The sequence below is a fragment of the Anolis carolinensis genome, chromosome 5, assembly GCF_035594765.1.
Source record: "Anolis carolinensis isolate JA03-04 chromosome 5, rAnoCar3.1.pri, whole genome shotgun sequence".
In the NCBI taxonomy this organism is placed as follows: domain Eukaryota; kingdom Metazoa; phylum Chordata; class Lepidosauria; order Squamata; family Dactyloidae; genus Anolis; species Anolis carolinensis.
This window is the reverse complement of record NC_085845.1, coordinates 73,069,737-73,089,791: the sequence shown is the minus strand read 5'-3', so window position 1 is coordinate 73,089,791 and position 20,055 is coordinate 73,069,737. Positions and strand designations below refer to the sequence as shown.

The following is a 20,055-nucleotide window of genomic DNA, read 5'->3' as shown; positions in this document are numbered from 1 at the left end:
TGACATAGGCAAATATTCAATGCCTTTACCATCAAATACAAACACAAATGAGTCATACAAACACAAACAAGGCAAAGGCTTCATCTCCTTTTATTCTGATTTGCCTCCTCCCCCTTTCTGAGATAATGGGATTAGTGTAGGTGTGCCTTATGACTTTATTCATAATGAATGCTGGGTTTTAATCACATGGTGGTTACCTCTTTGGCCCCCAATGGCGTAGTGGACTAAAGCCTCGTGACTTGAAGGTTGGGTTGCTGACCTGAAAGCTGCCGGGTTCAAATCCCACCCAGGGAGAGTGCAGATGAGCTCCCTCTACCAGCTCCAGCTCCATGCGGGGACATGAGAGACGCCTCCCACAAGGATGGTAAAAACATCAAAACACCCGGGCATCCCCTGGGCAACGTCATTGCAGACGGCCAATTCTCTCACTCCAGAAGCGACTCAAGTTGCTCTTGTCACGAAAAAAAAATCTCTTTGGCCAGGGCTCAGTGAGCTATAAGTATCACCAGACTTGTTTTGGCAGTCTTTGTATCCTGTCCCCAAAACAAAAAGACAAAAAAAATCATTTTATGTTCAAAAGCCTGAGTGTTTTGCATTTCTAGGGAGTACAATTCTTCTTTTAAACAGAGGCCCTTTAATGGTGTAGAGATGGCCCGCCTCTGCCTTAGGTCCAATAAAATGTAAGATGTGAGAGATCTAGGTATTGTAATAGTTTTTCATGTGGTCGAATATAACTTACATTGTCTCAACGGGTAGCCTGAGCCTCCATGTAACCTCCATGATCCTTATCTTCAACCAAAGAGTGCTTTGTGAATGTTCAAAGTATTCCCAGAAATTTTTGGACAAACGCTGTACTGAGGTCAAAATCATTATCTCTGTTTCATGTACTGGAGAGCTGAGCCTGAAAGGTAATGCCTTGAATCAGGTGAGCTCAGATAAACATTTAAACCAGCAACATGAGAAATCTTTGGGCAGTTTTCACACCACTTAACATGGAATGATGGCTGGTGAAGTTTGCCTCACAGTACTAGAACAAGCCTCATCACCTATTTGATTCCTTAGTTTTGATGTTTACTGTGACTATCAAAGTCAAGAGAAAGGCAATGCCAAAACTTGTTCAAATTCAGTTGTGTTAGTTTGTTCTCCCTTGTTCAGTATGACATACTGAAATAAAACTGCAGCCAGAATAGGCTGCTGTGATCCAAGAGGAAAAAAACTTTATAGATACTGACTTATTCTGTTTTTGCTTTTGCTTTCCCCCCAAAGTTTTCTTTAGCTTGACATGGTGATCATTAACATCCATTACCTTTTGTCATATTTGGTATATATCCTTGCATGACAATGTGCTTAGATAAAAGGACAGCACAGAAGTTGTTCGAAAAACAACTATAATAGGCAAAGTGGTGATATACGAAGTTATTAGTTTTTATTCAGAGCTAAAGTTTCTCTAATTTAAAAACCAGCAACTTTACCAGAAAGAAATTGTACAAAAGCAACATTTTAAAAGATAAAAAATGAGCCATTTGTATGTCTTCAACTTACTTGCAATTGAATTATTATTTGGAATACTTGGCCTCATTTGAACCCATTTTTGTCACTATTTGAATGGCTGCACAGTGCAGAGGACAGAGGTATGTGAAGAAGAGATAAAGGTCTTCTGTGCCCAGTATGTCCTGAGGTAATCCAAAGGGATCCAGCCAACATATCATTGTATCATTCAACAAGGGTTGTTTTCCTGCAGAAAGGAGCATCTGGTGAAAGGAGGCTATTTTGGGGCCTGTACAATGCATTCTACTACTCTGTTTTTCATCCAGCTTTTGAAAGTATTATCCTTATCACTACTAAACTTTGGATGTGATTCTAAAATGTGCCTGTGTGATGTAAATCTACACTCATGTATTTACACAATCATTTTCTCAATATCAGCATTGTGCAACTGATCATACACCTGCTTATTCTCCTATTGTGCCGTGGGGAATGTGCAATGAATATCTTTGCAGTCTCTGTGAATAAAGATGTCTATTGAAAACATTGATGAATAGTCATAGACGATCCAAAATATGCAGCTATATGTCTGGAATCCTGTTGGATGATCCCAATTAAAATGGACCTATCATCAAGACAAAAGCAAATCCAATTGATTGAGTGACTACTCCTGTCACGGGATCACTTTTAAATATTGAAATTGATAATAGTGTCACTCTGAAGTGGACTTTTGGTCCAACATTTAGCATCTCCATTCAAATATGTGCTCCAAATCTACATAACTTTGGACAAGTTAGCAGTAAGATTCCAATCACCTATTTGCTATTTTGATGTATATTTTTGTACTACAATACGTTAAATGGGAACAGATAGAGCAATTATTTGCTGATTAAGAAGAGAAGCTATGATCAACATTAAGCATTAGTAAGAAGAATGTGTCTTGAAATAGTTCCATTTATGACAGCAGCCAGAACATTGACATAAGAAGTCTTATGTGGCTCTATCCCTGGTTACTTAAAACACATAGTGGGGATATTTACTCTGAAGTGATTGTGCATCTCTCTAGCTTGTTTTGTGTGATTTTGTGCTATGCTTCTGACCCACATATTGTCAAAATATAGGGTTTACTAATACAGGTTTCAGGCATCCACAGTTGTGGTAATGGTGTCCTGGAACATATCTCTCATGGATACAAGCCTACATCTGTCTCCTTGGCACAGTAATCCCTGGAGGCTCTTTATCTAGTTTAAACATGGATAGCAGACTTCACAGTACACAAATCTTCCAACCACAGACTATGATGAGATATAAATTAAATTACTGGCTGAGATGCTGCATTGAGAGTTCTGTCTCTGGTATATAGTGATGACTATCCACCTAATTACATTGAGAAATTTCCCAGTCGTAGGACACTTCAGCCTCTTTTCAAGCACGGAAAGGTATTGAGTTCATCAGATGAGTTAAGCTACTTCCGGCCTTCTTGCATAGCCCTCTTTGATTGAAAAGAGGCAGAAGTGTCCTGAAAGGAGGGAACTCCAGAAATCTGACCTCATCACATTGAGAAATTTCCCAGTCGTAGAACACTTCGGCCTCTTTTCAAGCATGGAAAGGCATGAAGCTCATCACATGTTCCAGGGTTGATAAGAAACGTCCGGAAAGTAAGGAACTCTGAACACGGGCCAGCAAGCGTGTTCAGAGCTCCTACCTTTTATCTCACTTTACTCATATCTTTACAACTGAAAAACAGTTGTGATGGGAACCATCAAAAGTTTTCCATCCTGATTCGTTGCCTAAATATCAGCAGTCTTTTGTATCCTATGGTGTTTGATGCAGAACAATAGGATTCTATGGAAAGTTATGGTTTTAACCTGGATCACTGCCTCTTGTATCCTATGGGGCCTGGAGCAGAATAATAGGATCACATGGAAAGAAGTGGTTTTAAACTGGTATCAGTCTCCTTTAATGTAAGGGGCTTTGAACAGGGCAAGGGATCGCTTGGTTTTCAGATACTGTTGTTTCACCTGATTAAAAAAGTAATATTGACCTTGTGATGAATGTAAGATGAATGTATTTCCAACTCTTAAGTTTCCACATGTGAGTCTGATGGGAAGGCAGAACTCCAAATGGGACGATTCTCTCCCTTAAAGGGAAGCTGGTCACGCATGCTTTCCCCTCTCCATGTAATGAGGTGGTGTATATCTTCACTTCCCAATTCTACACCCTAAACACATTTTTAAGAAATGCAGTTCCTGAACATGGCAATTTCTGTGTCAGTGAAGAATGGAAGGAGTAGCAGAAATGTGTTTAGCTAGTCTTTAGTTAGCCATGGCTGCAGATATCATGTTCAGGACCTTTCAAGGGTTCCCCAGGAGTTCCTTTAAATGACATCTTTGCAACAGATCCACTTGCAGGAAAATAGTTGGATGCATCTGTGCTGATTCCCTCACTCTCCAATGACATAGAAATGCCGGGGGGTTTTTTGGGAGGGGGGGGGGCTGTGTAAAGAAATCTGATCTCCACAAGAGCCAAAAATATGGGTTGAAATAGTATAATCTTTGCTCTCTAACAGGACGACAGTCATTGAAATTATCTCTTGCATCTATATATGTGCATTAATCCATAGGTTGGACACACTAGTGTGTTTTGGACAACTCTTTGCCAATATGACTAGTGGTCATGCTTCCAGGGATTGAGGGAGTTGAAGTGAGTAGTCCCCAGAAAGAAATTTTTCCCAATTCTAAAATTAGGATGTACTGATTTTATGCAAATGTATGCCCCCTTGGCCCCTCCTTTAAAAAGGTATTTATTTATTAATCTTGAACAACATGTATGTGCCCACAATACCTATAAAGTGACATTTAGGTCCACATATTGTTCTTAAGGTCTTATTCTTTCTCACCCCCATCTATCTCTGATACAAGGACAAAATAGGTTATCTCATTACTGTGGTAGTTATTGACAACATTGTGTTTGTCTGCTTCAAAATTTATTAAGCTCTAGATTTTGGGATGCTGAAACTTGTACAGATGAATACCTAAGACTTCTCATTAAAAAGTAATAACATAACTCTCTCCATTTAAATATAAAAATGTAATGTAGCTTTATGACTAAACCAGGAACAAGATTATAATATGGGTTGCTAAAACCGACAATGAATGGGATATCAAAATACTACTGGCAGCAGAGGATGATAACAGTATATTATTTGTACATCAGTGTGGCATTTAACAACTGTCAGTGCATATTTGAAGAATATCAGATAAAAGTAGCTTGGAAGGTCAAAGAGAGGCCAAACACAGATCAAGTCAGGAAAATATTGGTGGAAAGATGAAATAATAATGAGAGTGAAATGATAGCATGAAAAGTAAGCATCAGAGTAAATCTTTCTCAGACGGGTACATATTTATTTCTCGATTTGTGGCTTTGCATTTTAAATTTTAAATTGTTGCTGAATGCTTTTCAAATATTTCTTAGTTTGCCAATTAGTATATAGGGGCCGCGGTGGATTAAATCCTTGTGCAGCTGAACTGCTGATCTGAAGGCTGGCAGTTTGAATCCACGAGATGGGGCGAGCTCCCGCCTGTCAAGCCCTAGCTCCTGCCAATGTAGCAGTTCAAAAACATGCAAATGTGAGTAGATAAATAGACATCGCTTCAGCAGGAAAAGGCAAAGGGACACTCCAAACAATCTTGTTGGCCACATGACCAGGAGGTTACAATGCAGGCTCCTCAGCTTGAAAATGGAGAAAAAGCCCTTCCCCGGAGCTAGAAATGAACATCACCTCCAGAAGCTGGAAATGAAAGGAGAAGCCTTTGCCTTTGTATGTCTCATTGTATTTAACTGTAAAGGCATTTAATGTTTACCTATGTAAATGTTGTAATCTGTTCTGAGTCCCCTAGGAGAGAAGGGCGGAATATAAATAAAGTGTATTACTTTTATTATATTCTGAACTCTGCATTCACCACCACTCAGATCTTCTGGTTATTTATTAAGATTCATCAAAGCAGCCATTTTCTTACCCAGATCTACCACTTCTACCTTTCCCCTACCTCTCAACATGCAACATCCACGATGAAATTGATATTCTTTTTTCTTTTCCTCAAATTCTGGACAGTGAAGAAAACTAGTAGAAATCTGGTACTGAAGAAGAAATTTTATGAATACCATGAACTATTTTTAATGAATAAATAGGTCCTAAAGCAAATAAAGTCCTAACTCTCCTTAGAGGTCAAAATTACTAAATTGAGGTGTCATCCTTTGGATGTATCACAAGAAGACTCTAGATGACTGCCAAAATTGTGATTACACAATTTTATGTCCTTTTTAGAGCTGTTTGTTGTTTTGGAAGTCAGAATTCTCTACCAAACTTGTACAACAACCAAAATACCTCTCATCATGTGAAATGTCTCTGGCCCAATATCTGATTCATCAAGTGACACAATATTTATACTCATCCTTATACCAAAGCATTATTACAAATAAATAGCACAGGTCAGCAAGAAAAAAATTCACATTAAACAATCATATATATTAATAAAGATGTTTATTTACATATATTTAAAAACTGATATAACATAGCTCTTCATACTTCACGACATGATAATACATTGATATACTTTTCTTCAATTTGAGTAATAAACAAATTTTTCATTTTCCTAAAAGGGAATAATACACTATGTAGAAATTTTGTGTTGGAATGTAAATATTTTATCACAATAGTCTAACGTAAGTAAAACTTGTTAGACAGACTGTACAGTATCAAATTTAGTTTATATTGGCTTGTATAGAGTCTTTTATATGAAGAATGAAATTATATTATCCTGCAAAAAAGAGGCAATATGATTTGAATGTATTTTTCCCTTTCAGTTATCAGAAATATATGGCCACTAGTAAATTTCTGTTGTTTAGATATATAATTTGTAACTTTCTAAAAAGTATATAATGTACTAGACTGAAAAACTAATCTCCCCACCCCACCCCTCAAAAACTAATGTATTAGATCCATGCAAGATTTTGGAAACTGGAGATAATATGCTGAATGTTTTCAAGAATATTCAATATTTGTTATTATTGTGGGGGTACTGTGTCTATAAGAGGCCTTTAAATACAATGCTAGGTAGAAACAAGCTTTCTGAACCTAGCTGATACACTACTTAAAATGTGCACAGAAGATGAAAGAAAGAAAGAAAGAAAGAAAGAAAGAAAGAAAGAAAGAAAGAAAGAAAGAAAGAAAGAAAGAAAAGGTAGGGAGGGAAGGAGGAGAAAAATCAATTTTTATCTGACACTGCAACACAATCAAATTTAATAATTATAGGGAGATCCAGATAAACTGACCATTTCTTTTTCCCCAAGGTTGTCATCAGAATCCTGCATGAAATTTCATTCAAGATAAACTACATAGCAGAGACACTAAGAGACCCTGTTAGTGAATTACAAAGATGTATAAGAATAAGAGAACATGAGCAAGAGTGTCTGAAGCACATTGGTGACCAATTGGATCCATTGTGCAACAGTCCTTCTGCTGGCTCTACTATGTAGATATGTAACAGTAGCTCTCTACTGGATATATACATTATGCGATTCTGGAATTCTACTTTTTACACATTTATGTCCACTTATAAAAAATGGATTTCCCATGCAGGATTCTGGCTTGTTTTACTTTCCCAAGCCATAGGAAAATGTCCCCACAAATAAAGCCTGATGTGCTGTTGTTATTCTACTTAACTTGTCCCTGGAACAATGTTTATCCAGTGGATATTTTTAAATCTAGTATATTAACTCTGACTCAAAGAGATAAAAAAACAACCTCAATAGTAAGAATCAAATATCAATAGGTTTGTTGGGAGGGGATAATTTGTTTTCCAGGCAATTTTGGTTTCCAGAAACAATACTTTGTATGTGCATTAAAATCTCTGTCTACACAGAAATGGGAGGACCAAAATGATCTTCCTGTTGGTTGCTTGTTTGATCTAAGAATTGTTACCAATGAAAAAGAAGCCCAACTAAAATATACTTTTAACAGTACATTTATTTACTTATTTTTAAAAAATGCCAAGGTCTTTTTTTTTAAATGCTAAGGTTACAATTAATGTAAATGTTACACATTTTGGAGCCCCTGGTGGCACAGTGTGTTAAAGCGCTGAGCTGCTGAACTTATGGACCGAAAGGTCACAGGTTTGAATCCAGGGAGTGGAGTGAGCGCCTGCTGTTAGCTCCAGCTTCTGCCAACCTAGCAGTTTGAAAACATGCAAATGTGAGTAGATCAATAGGTACAGCTCTGGCGGGAAGGTAACGGCACTCCATGAAGTCATGCTGGCCACATGACTTTGGAGGTGTCTACGGACAACGCCGGCTCTTTGGCTTAAAAATGGAGATGAGCACCAACTCCCAGAGTCGGACATGACTGGACTTAACGTCAGGGGAAACCTTTACCTTTACCTACTTACACATTTCAGAGTGTTTATGCAATAATAAATGCAATTATTAGATGTAATTGTTAAATGCAATTATTAGATGTAATTGTTATTGAAGATTTTCTTTGATGCCTGTTGCCTGGTTACAAATACTGAGATCAAGTAAATTGCATGTGACTTTGCCGGTTCAAAGAGTCTTTCATTGCTTTTTGTTGCCAGATGCAAACTTCCCTAGATGAATACATTTGCCCACAATTATATATGCAGCAAACACTGTATATGGTGTTGCCTTAAACCCTTCAAAATCAAAGGATGCCAGAATAGTATCCAAAATAGGGCATCTACATGACTAGAATTCAGTCCTTTTGACTGCATTGTATTTCTATTTTGCAATCACTCTATTTGTTTCTGGGCCAGGCTTAATATGGAAGTTTTAACATGTAAAGTTCCAAAAGTTGGGACAATGATGTTTACTATATATTTTCCTGAATTATAAATCTACCTGAATTATAGAATCACCTTTCTACTCCCTATTTCCACTGCACTCATCAAAAGACAAGAGATGGGCACCCACCAGGGAAAGAGCCTTTTTTGTGGTGACACATGTTTTGGAACAGGCTGTCAAAAGAGATTTGCCTGATACCATCTTTATGGTCTTTTTGGTACAGACAGTGATTCCTACACTCTAGTTCTCGAGGTGTTATGGACTTCAGTTTCCAGAAGCCTTGACTTCCAATTATCAGGGAAAGCTGAAGTCCAAAATTCTTTGAATATTAGAGTTTGGAAAACTGATGTACAGATGAAGACTGATATCCACTCATGCGTAAAGTTCATATATCTGAAGGGTTGACTTCTTGGCTCTAGGTTCTTTGAGCAATTGTGATTGATGCCTAATGTATCAATGCATTAAATTACATCATTGGAGGGCTATCCCCATAACTCACATTTTGGCCTCCAAATCTGTTATTTTCAATTATGATCTTTTCAATAACTTGCATATTTTTAGCTTTGGTCTCAAATTTCAAATTCTTTTTTATTTGTATTTTTAGTGTTAATACTGTTATAGTTTCATACTAGATTTTAATATTTTGTGCATGAGTTCCACTCTGTAAAAAAAAGGAACACACAAAAAAATATATTTCAGCAGTGTATTGAATGAGTCTTAACTATTTAGACTAGAATCCTATTTAGGCAGATTACAATGTTAAGTCTAAACTATATTTATTGTGAAAAAATAGTGATATGCATAACTTTCCATTATGCGTTATGTATATCACTAGAAGGACTATTTGCAAATAACAAAACAAAATATGAACTAAATTCTGGGGAACAGAGAATTATTGGTATAGTTTGAATTGTAGCCAAAATAGATAATTTGGAAAACTTCTTTTTTTTGGACTGCAACTCCCAGAATTCCAGTTAGTTAAACACAGTGGCATTTTCAGGGCTTGCGAAGTTACCTTTGCGCTTTAACTCCTGGAATTCTGAGGATCTCAACCTGGGGTCCCCAGATGTTTTTGGCCTTCAACTCCCAGAAATCCTAACAGCTGGTAAACTGGCTGGGATTTCTAGGAGTTGTAGGCTAAAAACATTTGGTGACCCCAGATTGAGAACCACTGATCTAGACAATGAAAACTAGATAACTTATCTTCGGTGTCAACAAAGATGAAATCCAGAAGAAATGGATATTACCCTGCCGATTTCACTGTTTTTGATATAATCTTCCTGTTTGGTCAGTATAACAATTATTACTTCACTGGTCAGTTGATCTAAAAGGTAATGAGATTCCATTTTACCCTATAAATCCAGATAATGATGCCTCATCATCATTGTAAGCAAATTCTTTCTTGAAATGAAAACCAAGCTTTTTTTTAGACATGTCCATTGGATTGCCCATTTAGTACTACATTTTTTGCTACAGCATGTCAGGCCTGGCATATAATTATGAATTTCATTTGGTATTTATAAGATTTTCTTCTTTAGCACTTGATGAAAGATCTATACTAATATACAAATATTGTATAATCCAATATTCAGCCATACCCTTTCTGAGAAAGGTTGATTCCAGTTTCCAAAACCTTGCTGTTTTTAATTGAAAAAAAAAGGACAACAAAAATCCAAGATATTCATATACTGCTTGTGAATTAATAGGTTATCTACAGTTTATAAGACAATCAATCCATTTAAATAGAAAAAAGATCTGTTTCACATAAAGCAAGAGAGTACAAAAGCACAGCTTTTGTAATTTGGTAATATTGCAATTTTACAAACATATTGCATAGAGTGTGTAAGAAAATAGTTCCATCTCTTTTATATATCTATATACAGAAGGAAAACATTAACATGAAAGTAGTCAAACAAATCCAAGAAATTAAGAGACCCTGGGGGGAAAACACCATTAAACCATTGGACCTTTGCAGTTGTAATGTAGTGAATGAGTACATGTCAAGGTGGTCTATTCGTGTTTGATTTAACTGATACCTAGATAAGTTGTAAAGAATAAGGATATCCTATGAATAAGGATAAGAATAAGGATAACTTTCTTATCCCATGGCAATCCAGATGTATTTGACTACAATGCACACAATTGCTAGCTAGCATGATCTTAGCGAAAGGGTACAAAAGAAACTAAGAACTGGCTATTAGAAGTATTTTTTCCATATGATCATTAGATAATCTTTCTTTCTTGAATCATCTCTACAATCGAATGCTCATCTTATTTGATTCCAAGTTGGCACAGCTGGCATAGGGAAGATTTTTTGCCAGCCTCACCAAGGTGAGACCAGCCCTGTTGGAAATAGTCAATTGTCACTTTGAGCTTTTCACACACCAGGTTCATGTCCCTTTAGTTAGATGCTCCAAATGACAAAAAGTTAATTTGGGTAACGTTTTTAATAAAAGTTGCCCATATTTCAATCCACATTGTTGTCTGGTCTCTTATTACGGTGATGGGATGGCAATAATCTTTCTCTTGTTCCTTCAATCGCTGAGCCAGCCAGGTCACAGGGGTGAGAAGGGAGAAATTTAGACCCAGATCCCTGATTTTGCCCCATAAAATATTCATTCAAAAGCAGAGTTCTGAAACTCAATCCATTCACCGAGTCAAAACATAAGATCCTATCCATAATTGAACAATTAACTGAAGCAAAGATATTCTGACACATTTTCAATTCACATTTCTTCTCATTTTCATATATTGACTATGAATGAAAAAAAAAAACGGTGCTCAGTAACCCAGACTCATTTTCTCGTTAAAACAAAATAGTAATGGGAAATGCTGAAAGCACAAAATACTTGGCAGATCTAAAGCATGTTACTCTTTCATGTAGAAATTAACCATGCATAAGTCTTATCATTCCAGCAGTGAGGAGCTGAAAGTGCAGTTTCTTGTGTCATACGTAACAGAAATATCAGTCTTTGGTCTTTAATACTAAACCAATACATGAGCTATGATAAAAAAGGAAGGAAGAAAGAAAAACCCAAAATACAAGTAACAGTGCTGAAAGACATAGTTTTATAGTTTGAAAAGAAAGATAGTATCCACAAACCTTGATGTAGGATATATTTTTTTTGCTGATATATGAATATTCTAGTATTTACGATTTATTAGAAACAATTCTGAAGAGGCCAGAGAAACTGGGGAATTGAGGTACTTTTTTCCATGGTGCACAAAGACGACAGTGTTTAGAAAGTGGCCATCTTTGATACATATAACCGTAGCACCTGACTTTAAATTTACATTTCTTCTGAAATGTGTTTTACCAGCTTTTTAAAGAAGGAACATGTTTATTTCCCTCCACATTATATTCTCCAATGGGATTTTTTTGGAGTAATGAAGCAGAAGAGTGGAATTCTTACTGGAGTGATATATGCTGCGTATAGCCACTGTATTTTGCATTGCACACACATTGGTTTGTGGGCTTTCCATTCAATATTCCTTGGTATCTGTTTTTTCCCCACCTAATATACTGAGTGGTAGACTCAGTAGTATTTTAAGGTAGCTCATAGCAGATAGCACTTTGATTTTCCCTTTAGAAAAGGAATTGAAATCCAATTACATAGAATACATAGAAAGTTGTTGAACATATAGGATCACAAGTTTAATTTCTGATATCAATAGCTTTCATGAAAATCTCACTGCCTATTAAGTGGGACAATACCAGGGGACACAGGTTTTTTAAATCATGTCAGAAGCAACTTGAGAACATACTGCAAATTGCTTCTGGTGTGAGAGAATTGGCCATCTACAGAGATGTTGCCCAGGGGACTACCGGATGTGTTACCATCCTTCTGGGAGGCTTCTCTCATGTCCCCAAAAGCTGGACCTGACAGACGGGAGTTCACCTCCATTTCGCAGATTTGAACCGGTAACCTTCAGGTCAGCAACCCAACCTTCAGGTCAGTAGTTCAGCAGTGGCACAATGGGTTAAACCCCTGTGCTGGCTGAACTGCTGACCTGGAGGTTGGAAGTCCAAATCCACGAGACAGAGTGAGCTCCCGTCTGTCAGACCTAACTTCCCATGCAGGGACATGAGAGAAGCCTTTCATCCCCTGGGCAATGTCTTTGTAGATGGCTGATTCTCTCACACCAGAAGCGACTTGAATGTTCTCAATTCGCTTCTGATATGATAAAAAAAGTGAGGCAGTTCTGGGTTAGAAGAACTACTGGCTTGAGTCAAAGAAGCATCTGGGTAAATGTTATTATCCCAGCTATGTAACTTCATTAAAAACAGAGGTGAATAATAAACCTCATTGCATGTTCATATTTGTGATAGACTTTGCAACATGTTTGCACTTGACCTTTGTGTACTTTATCTCTCTTCCCTCAAGTGCAATGGCTCTCTTTTACAGATTTTAACCAATTCAAAATGTGGACATTCTATCTTGCCATTGATATAACAGAACTAATGATTAATTGTAAATCCCTTTGTTTAAAAAACAAGGATCTAGCTTGTCGCTTGGAATAAAATGCAGGAATATGGAAGACTTTTGTGAGTACAATAGGTGTCCAAGTTAGCCTACAAAAGATGGGTAAGAATTTTCTTTGGATTGGGAAGATTATTGTAGGAAGGTAAGAATTTACCACAATTTAAATATTTCTCCAAAAATTAGATTGAAAGAAGTTGAGAATATGTTTTAAAAGAATGCAAGAAGACAACGCTGAGGGGTTTACCAATTCAAGCAAAAAGCTAGAAAACTTTGCTATTTTTGATGTCTGCCTTATAACCAAACATGGCTGGTCTCCAGTAATGAAAATAGTAATCTGTATTTGAAAATCCTGCATGCGCACATTCCACTTTTAACAGTAGGTGTGCCTAAATCTTAAAGGAGATGATTGAGGCACAAGAAGGATGATATCCCTCCCGCTTGGAGTGAATGATCCAGCAGCTGATTCTTAAGGTGGATGGGGGAGCATCAGGTCAGGAAGTGGTGCTTGGTTACATTTCCTTAATCTGTAACTGCAAAACAGTAATTTTTAATTGCTTTATAGGGAAGGCATCTTCATTATTAATCTTTAATTTTGTTCATTAGTTTCATCTCACACCATCTTTTGTATATCTGGAGATTTTTTTCACCTAGTGTTTGCACTTTTTCACCTAGTGTTTGTTCTTCATGTGTAAAAGAATAAATACACTCTTTAAACTAAACCATACTGAAATTCAGTTCAAGTTGAAGAAAGGAGCATTTGTCCAACCATAGTGGATTAAGAGGGGAAATTCTCGTACTATAGGATTCTGTGTTTGGATAGAACCATCCAAGACAAATTATTCCAGGCATTGCTATTCTGCTTCTTTGAGCAACTTCCTTTATGTTGCACACAAACATTCACAATTATCACCTATTACTAGCTAGTCATACATTGTTTTATTATGATGGTGCTAGGTACTGCTTTCCAGCAACTGCTTAATGTTTTAGTCTCCCTGTTGACTTTAACCACATGGAAAGGTAGCCATCTCTAACTTCTCATGATGGTGCAAGTCCAACCTAACCATAAACCATGTTTCCACAGATTTCTGAATGATTATGAGGGTAAGGTAAGAAAGCTGGCTATCCTAGGAAGCTGGAGGCAACTCTCACTACACATAGGAATACTGAAGAATATCTGTAGTTTTCAGAGGCTGCCATATGGCTAGACATCGTTAGAAGAAACATGTGTCAATGCATAAATGCATAAATATACATCCCTGTATCTCACTACCCAGGTTTGCAGAATAGTCTTTGGAAATATATACTGCACCATAATCGATAGATTTAATAAAACATTGCTCTGATATATGACATATTTATTCTGCTGTCATAGGGGAGAATTTCAGGACACCAGGCAACAAACAAATGGCCTCGCTCCCCAACTATTTCCCCCCATTTCCTAATCTCTTTTCAGCTGTCCTTTATCATTTGGGCTCCTCTGACTTTGCTCAAATTATTTTCAACAGAGTTAGACTTTTCAACAGGGCACACATTCAGGTTTCATTGGAGGTTCCTGTGACAGCAATCTGACGGTGTACAGATGATACAAGTACAACATAGAAGCTTTTGGGTAGGCCTGTGAACCGATTTGGCTTTGTTGCTGAGCCAAATGATTTCTCATATAATTTGGCTTGAGTAACAAACTATTGCTGCTCTGACAGTGCAAGCAGGCACCTTTCTGGTTGCCACAGTAGTTTTGATTGTCTGGGAGAACAGTCTTTGTACACATATTAATTATTTTTAACTGCACAATGACCAGTTTAAAATTAGCAATAAGGTCCACAGACAAAAAAAACATATAGAGAAGGACTCACATTTAAATACCATTAACTTATATAGTATTTCATTATTTTTTCTTCCAGAGAACCAAAGATTTCCTCATACCAATGTCTAAGGTTGAATCATACCCATCTATTGTTCTGCTAATCGAATGATTATACTGTGCTACAGTTTCCTTGCCAGCTATGATTTCACTTGAGGGTTTTTTGTTCATACAAATAAACTGATTAATAAAAGAAATGACATCATTAACAATATCATTGTAGAAATTTGGACAACAGATGGATTAAGTTCAGATGTGAGGGCAATCCATGCTTTCTCAGGTTGTCAACAAGCTGCACCAAGCCTCAGGTTTGTGGAATCCTTCTTCCTCTCCACCTGCTTTTTCTCAACATGGGATTACAAGCTTTTGATCATGGTTTAATGCAAACTAAATTCCATGCAACATTCAAACTTTGGGTTTTGTTTAAATCACAGGTCACCTTTTAAGCAAGGTGCCATGGCCAATAGCTAGGGATGGTGATATTGGTAGCCTAAATCACCTTGAAGTATACAGGATTTCTTATTGCTTACAGATGCTGAAGATGAAGTAAAGACCAAAGAACATTTCCACATTGATAACTCATAAAACCCAGTGTTTAATATTGCAGGAGTCACTGATGGGGTTAGATGCATCTAAAGTCCTCCTAAGAGGCAAAGGGGGAGGAGACAGAAGAAGAAGCACTTGAGATTCAGCCTTAACTATAACTCATAAATGTATGGTTCTCTTTTATGCTGAACCGGGTCACTATCCAGTTTCTGGCTTGATTTACATGTCACTATCAAATGTCTTTGAATAAGTGCCTTTCCAAGGGAAAATAAATTCCCGATGTATTATTTGTCATTCCCAAATGAAAAGCAGAGTTCAAATATTGGGAAAACCCTTTAAAAGAATAATGGACAGTCAGAGTTTTGTCTCAGTATTTTGAGCATATTGTAAAGCAATTATGCTGCATAGAAAAACATTGGGAAAGCCCTGTTTTCTGTGCCAAAACCACTGTTTCCTATTAAGGAAAAAGTTTATTTGCTCAAAAATTCCACATATTTCTTTACAGGAATTAATTCTTCACCACACTTTGGGACATTTGAAAATGTGGAGAATATTGCAAGAGAATTTAATTTTTTCCTACAACAGAGAGAAAACTATGGCATTTATTTGTCCCAGCATGTGAGGAAAAAATAATGAAAGTTTTGCATCCCTACCTCAAGGTGATTACATTCAATAAAAGTAAATCATTTGGACTGTATCAATAAAAAAAGACAATTCCTTTGTGATTTCTTCTATTCTGTTCCTTTTAAATTTTCTATCTTCTGCATTCAAATCTTGGAAAACTTACTGACCATTCTGACTGGGGGATTCTGCAAGTTGTAGTCGAGATGTAACTTCCTCAAGCTCTGTGTATTACAGTAATTGGGAAGGGTGGGGATGTAATCTCCAAGGTGTCAGGAAACACTCTAGAGTAGTGGTTCCAGTTTAACAGCTGTTAAGATTTCTGGGAGTTGAAGGCCAAAACATCTGGGGACTCACAGGTTGAGAACCACTGCTCTAGAGTAACATGTCAGCCAGTCTTGCATTCCAATCACTTGTCACAACAGAAAAAATGACATTGAGAATCTAGCCTTAATGAAGAATATTTGAATGTACTTTTACCAAGTATAATTTTCCCCAAATGCCTTAGCATCTCATCAACTTAGTTTTTTTTACCATTCAGTTCCCATGATGACAATTTGATAACCAGGTAAGTAAATTTGATAAACAAAACATGGGTGAGACAGCATACAAAAAATAATCTGATTGTTACCCCTTGGCTCATGAGAATTTCATGATCTTTGGACTGGACTTTAAAGCAAGTTACTTTAAGAAAGCCAAGGGAAAGAAAATTTCCCACTCTTCTTTCTGCTATAGTCATCTAAATTCCCTAAACCCTTCCAGAAATTTGAGAAGATATTCCCAAACAGTCTAGAATGCATCACAAAGGCTTCTGGAAATAGCTACCAATTTGGAGTCTTTTCTGCATTCACTGTGTGCAAACATCAGTCACACCCCAGATAATGTTCTGGGATGTACAGATGGCTGCAGGAAAAAGAGGGAATTTTCCTTCTGTGAATCTCTTTAAATTGTCTCACAATCCAGGCCAGATAACAAATAATTGACTATATGCTAAACATTCCAACTGACTGTCAATGCATATGTTGTGTGTGTAATTCATTCTGATGTCTCACATTTGAATGGCGTTGTTTAAATCTGACCTCTATTTTAGAGTCCAGACATTTGTCATGGTGTTGCTCTCAAGAACATGTCAGTGAATAAATGTTTTATGTGTGCATGGATTTGCATTCTCCACTGCACACAGGAGCTCCATGTATAGCCACTGGGTACCAGAATAAGACATGGCTCTTTTCCCCATTATAAAACACTATAACTTCAAAGAAAAAAGGCATCTAACTGATTATTCATTAGTCTATGATGATAAATTCTTCAGTGGCCTGTTCTCACAGTTATTCTCCAATTCTATTGGTATTTTTTTTTTAAAAAAACAAACAAAACAAAATTGATTTATTCGGAAGATACAAAGAGTATTTGTGAGAATAAAAATATGAGTTTTGGTGGAGAGGGATTTAAACAAAAGTGTATCAGGAACAATTTTATGAAATTAATGTATGTTTTGGAGAAAAAATGGTGACCTAAATCCTTATGTTAATCCCAGCTAAAGTAGACCCACTAGATCAATTGCATTTATCTTATGTGTTAACTCACTAATCAACAGTTGATTTAATGTGTCTACCCAAGCTGAATCAGCCAGAGCCAAATATGCAGAATGTTCATATTTTTGTGCAAAAATATTTTTGTGAAATTTTCACAGAAAACTGCCAAAATTAATACAATTAAATGTGAAAAAAATACCCCATAACCTTGCCCAGCAGAGAGAAAATGTTTTCATTGTTTTGTTATTATATGAAAGAAAGAAGGAAATAAAGATTTACAGCCCAAGTTTTTTATGCTTATAATCCTACTTTGTCATGGAGTTCTTAGTGATCTTTCTTCCATGTTATTGACCAGGTTCACGGACCCATTTACCCTCAGCTTCCTGCCATGTCTGGTGCTTCTATATCATTCTCTGGGTCCCAAATTGCCTTTGCTAAAAAAATCAAATGATTTATGTGCAGTATTTAGATAATCATTCCAAAGCTGAACAAAAGCTTAAAATTGTGTTATTTTTGTACGAATATGTTAAATCACTAAGTGCTTCCAAAATATCAACACAATGTTTAAAAACTTAGATGAAGACAAATAATAACAATGTACTTTCCCATCTTCTTATTCTCAAAGGAGGGATCCTGTCTCTTGCTGTCCAGAATATGAATGACATTTTAATAGTTTAGTAGAGCAAGCATTATACAATGCTTTGACATTTTTAAAAAATTCTGGGATAAAAGTTTACATCCAAAAGTGATGGGCATATGAAAATTGTGCTTTCAGACAATAAAGTTATTTATCATACCAATTAATCTCACCTTTAGACTCTGGGCAATTTTATATAGTTATAATATCTATATCTATTCATCTATATTTATGTATATATGTGCAGTTTCTCATTTACAGTTCCTGCAAAAACCTAAAACAATGTGCTTCACTTCATATATAGCAAAGGCACCTGTGTTATTCTCCCTTTTGGACAAAATTTGATATGAAGATCCAGGTTTCCTGATGAAGGCAACAATTTGATTGCCTTCTGCCTTCTTCCATCTTGAATGTCCATATGCCAGACAAGGCTGTGTTTTATTCCTTGCTTACATTGGAAGAGGTTATTCTGTGGTCTGTTTGGAGTTTCATGACTGCACGAGGAAAACCGAGCACAACTGTGAAGAGAGGGACAGTAACAAAAAGGCTATTCTGGTGCGAGGAGAGGTCAGGAGTTCTTTCAGCTCCACAAGCAGATGTTGCTACTGGACTGACACGTGGAGCCTGCTCCTGCTGGCGAAAGGTAAAGTTTACCATTGGGACAAACACAAAGCTCATAGATAGTCTGTCGAGTAGCCGATGAGCTTGGTGAAGAGGAAGAAGATGAAAATGAACCCAACGGTAGATTCCCTAGTCGTATTGAGTCTGCATTTAAAAATATCTAGGAAGAAGGAGAAAGAAAAGAAAGGTTACTTCAAATATATATGAAATACTCTGATGAGTGCATAGATGTTAAATGGCTGAGAGCCTACATGTATACATTGTTTTGCAAACACAGTTCTGTGTCTTTCTACTGGTGGAAAAAGGGTAATTGGGATCATAAAGAACCCAGGATCACTTAAAGATTTTTGTAGGTAGTAGGCACTCTTGGGTTGAGGTCAGTTTTTTGGGCTGTATGACCATATTCCAGCAGCATTTCTCCCACCCTGGACATTTCACAGGTATATATGCATTTCACTTGGTTCACTGCCTACAGAACCTCTGAAGATGCTAGCCACAGATGCAGGTGAAATGTTAGAAGAAAATGCTGTTGGAACATGGTCATACAGCCTGAAAAACTCACAGGAACCCAGTGATTCCAGCCATGAAAGCCTTCAACAACACACTAGGCACTCTTGTAATGTACCACTAGGAGCAGACATTGTGGAGATGTGGCAGGGAGGAATCTTTTTATCCCACCGCTGCCACCAAATTGTGGAGATGTCAGGCAGAGAGGACATTTCTTTCTTTCTTTATTCTCTTATTCTTTCTGATTCTTATTCACATTAGATGGTAGCGTTACTTAGTTTTGAATATAGGTGACAGAGACTTGGATATTGAAGAACAAAAACAAGTTTATTTCAGGCACAGAGCTTAGTGGTTACAGTAACTTCTTTAAAGGCACTTAGATAATGGTTGCAAAGTTATTAACTGATCACTTTGGATCTAACTGGGCTTGCTTTCCGTTCCTACTCAGACTCTACAAATAAACCTAAACAAGTCACCTAACTTGCTTAATTTAACACCACTAGAGATCTGAGTTCCCCTGGTTTCCCTAACCTGGAACCAGTGTCTTTCCTGTGACTAAAATCACAGACTAAACTTAAAATAAGTCACCACTTATTTTAAAATTGACCCAAAATGTCCAATCATTTGAGCCACCCTGATCCCTCAACCAGAATCAGTCTCTCGGTACCTCATAAGGGCACCGACTCTACAACTAACCTTCCCTGTGGTTTACTGACCACAGACTAAACTGTTCTTTAAAACATTCCCTCCTTTTTCTTCAAATGGCGGTTGGCTCCGCCCTCATTACTATGGCAACCTGCCTCAGAATGCTGAGCTGGCTACCATCCCCCACGCACTGGTGACTAATACTTACCCTTTTAAACATAGTTAAACCTGACTTTTAAAACGAAATTAAACATG

The 20,055-nt window shown here is 37.0% G+C and overlaps 1 protein-coding gene across 1 annotated transcript in view; it reads right to left on the bottom strand.

Moving 5' to 3' along the window:
• Positions 1-6,011: 6,011 nt before the first annotated feature.
• Positions 6,012-20,055, bottom strand: part of sgcz (sarcoglycan zeta) — a 700,860-nt gene continuing 686,816 nt past the window's right edge. Inside the window, exon 8 of the mRNA XM_062981523.1 lies at positions 6,012-18,808. Coding sequence (XP_062837593.1) covers positions 18,608-18,808 — 201 coding nt within the window. The 3' untranslated portion in view covers positions 6,012-18,607. The remainder of the gene's footprint in view (positions 18,809-20,055) is intronic.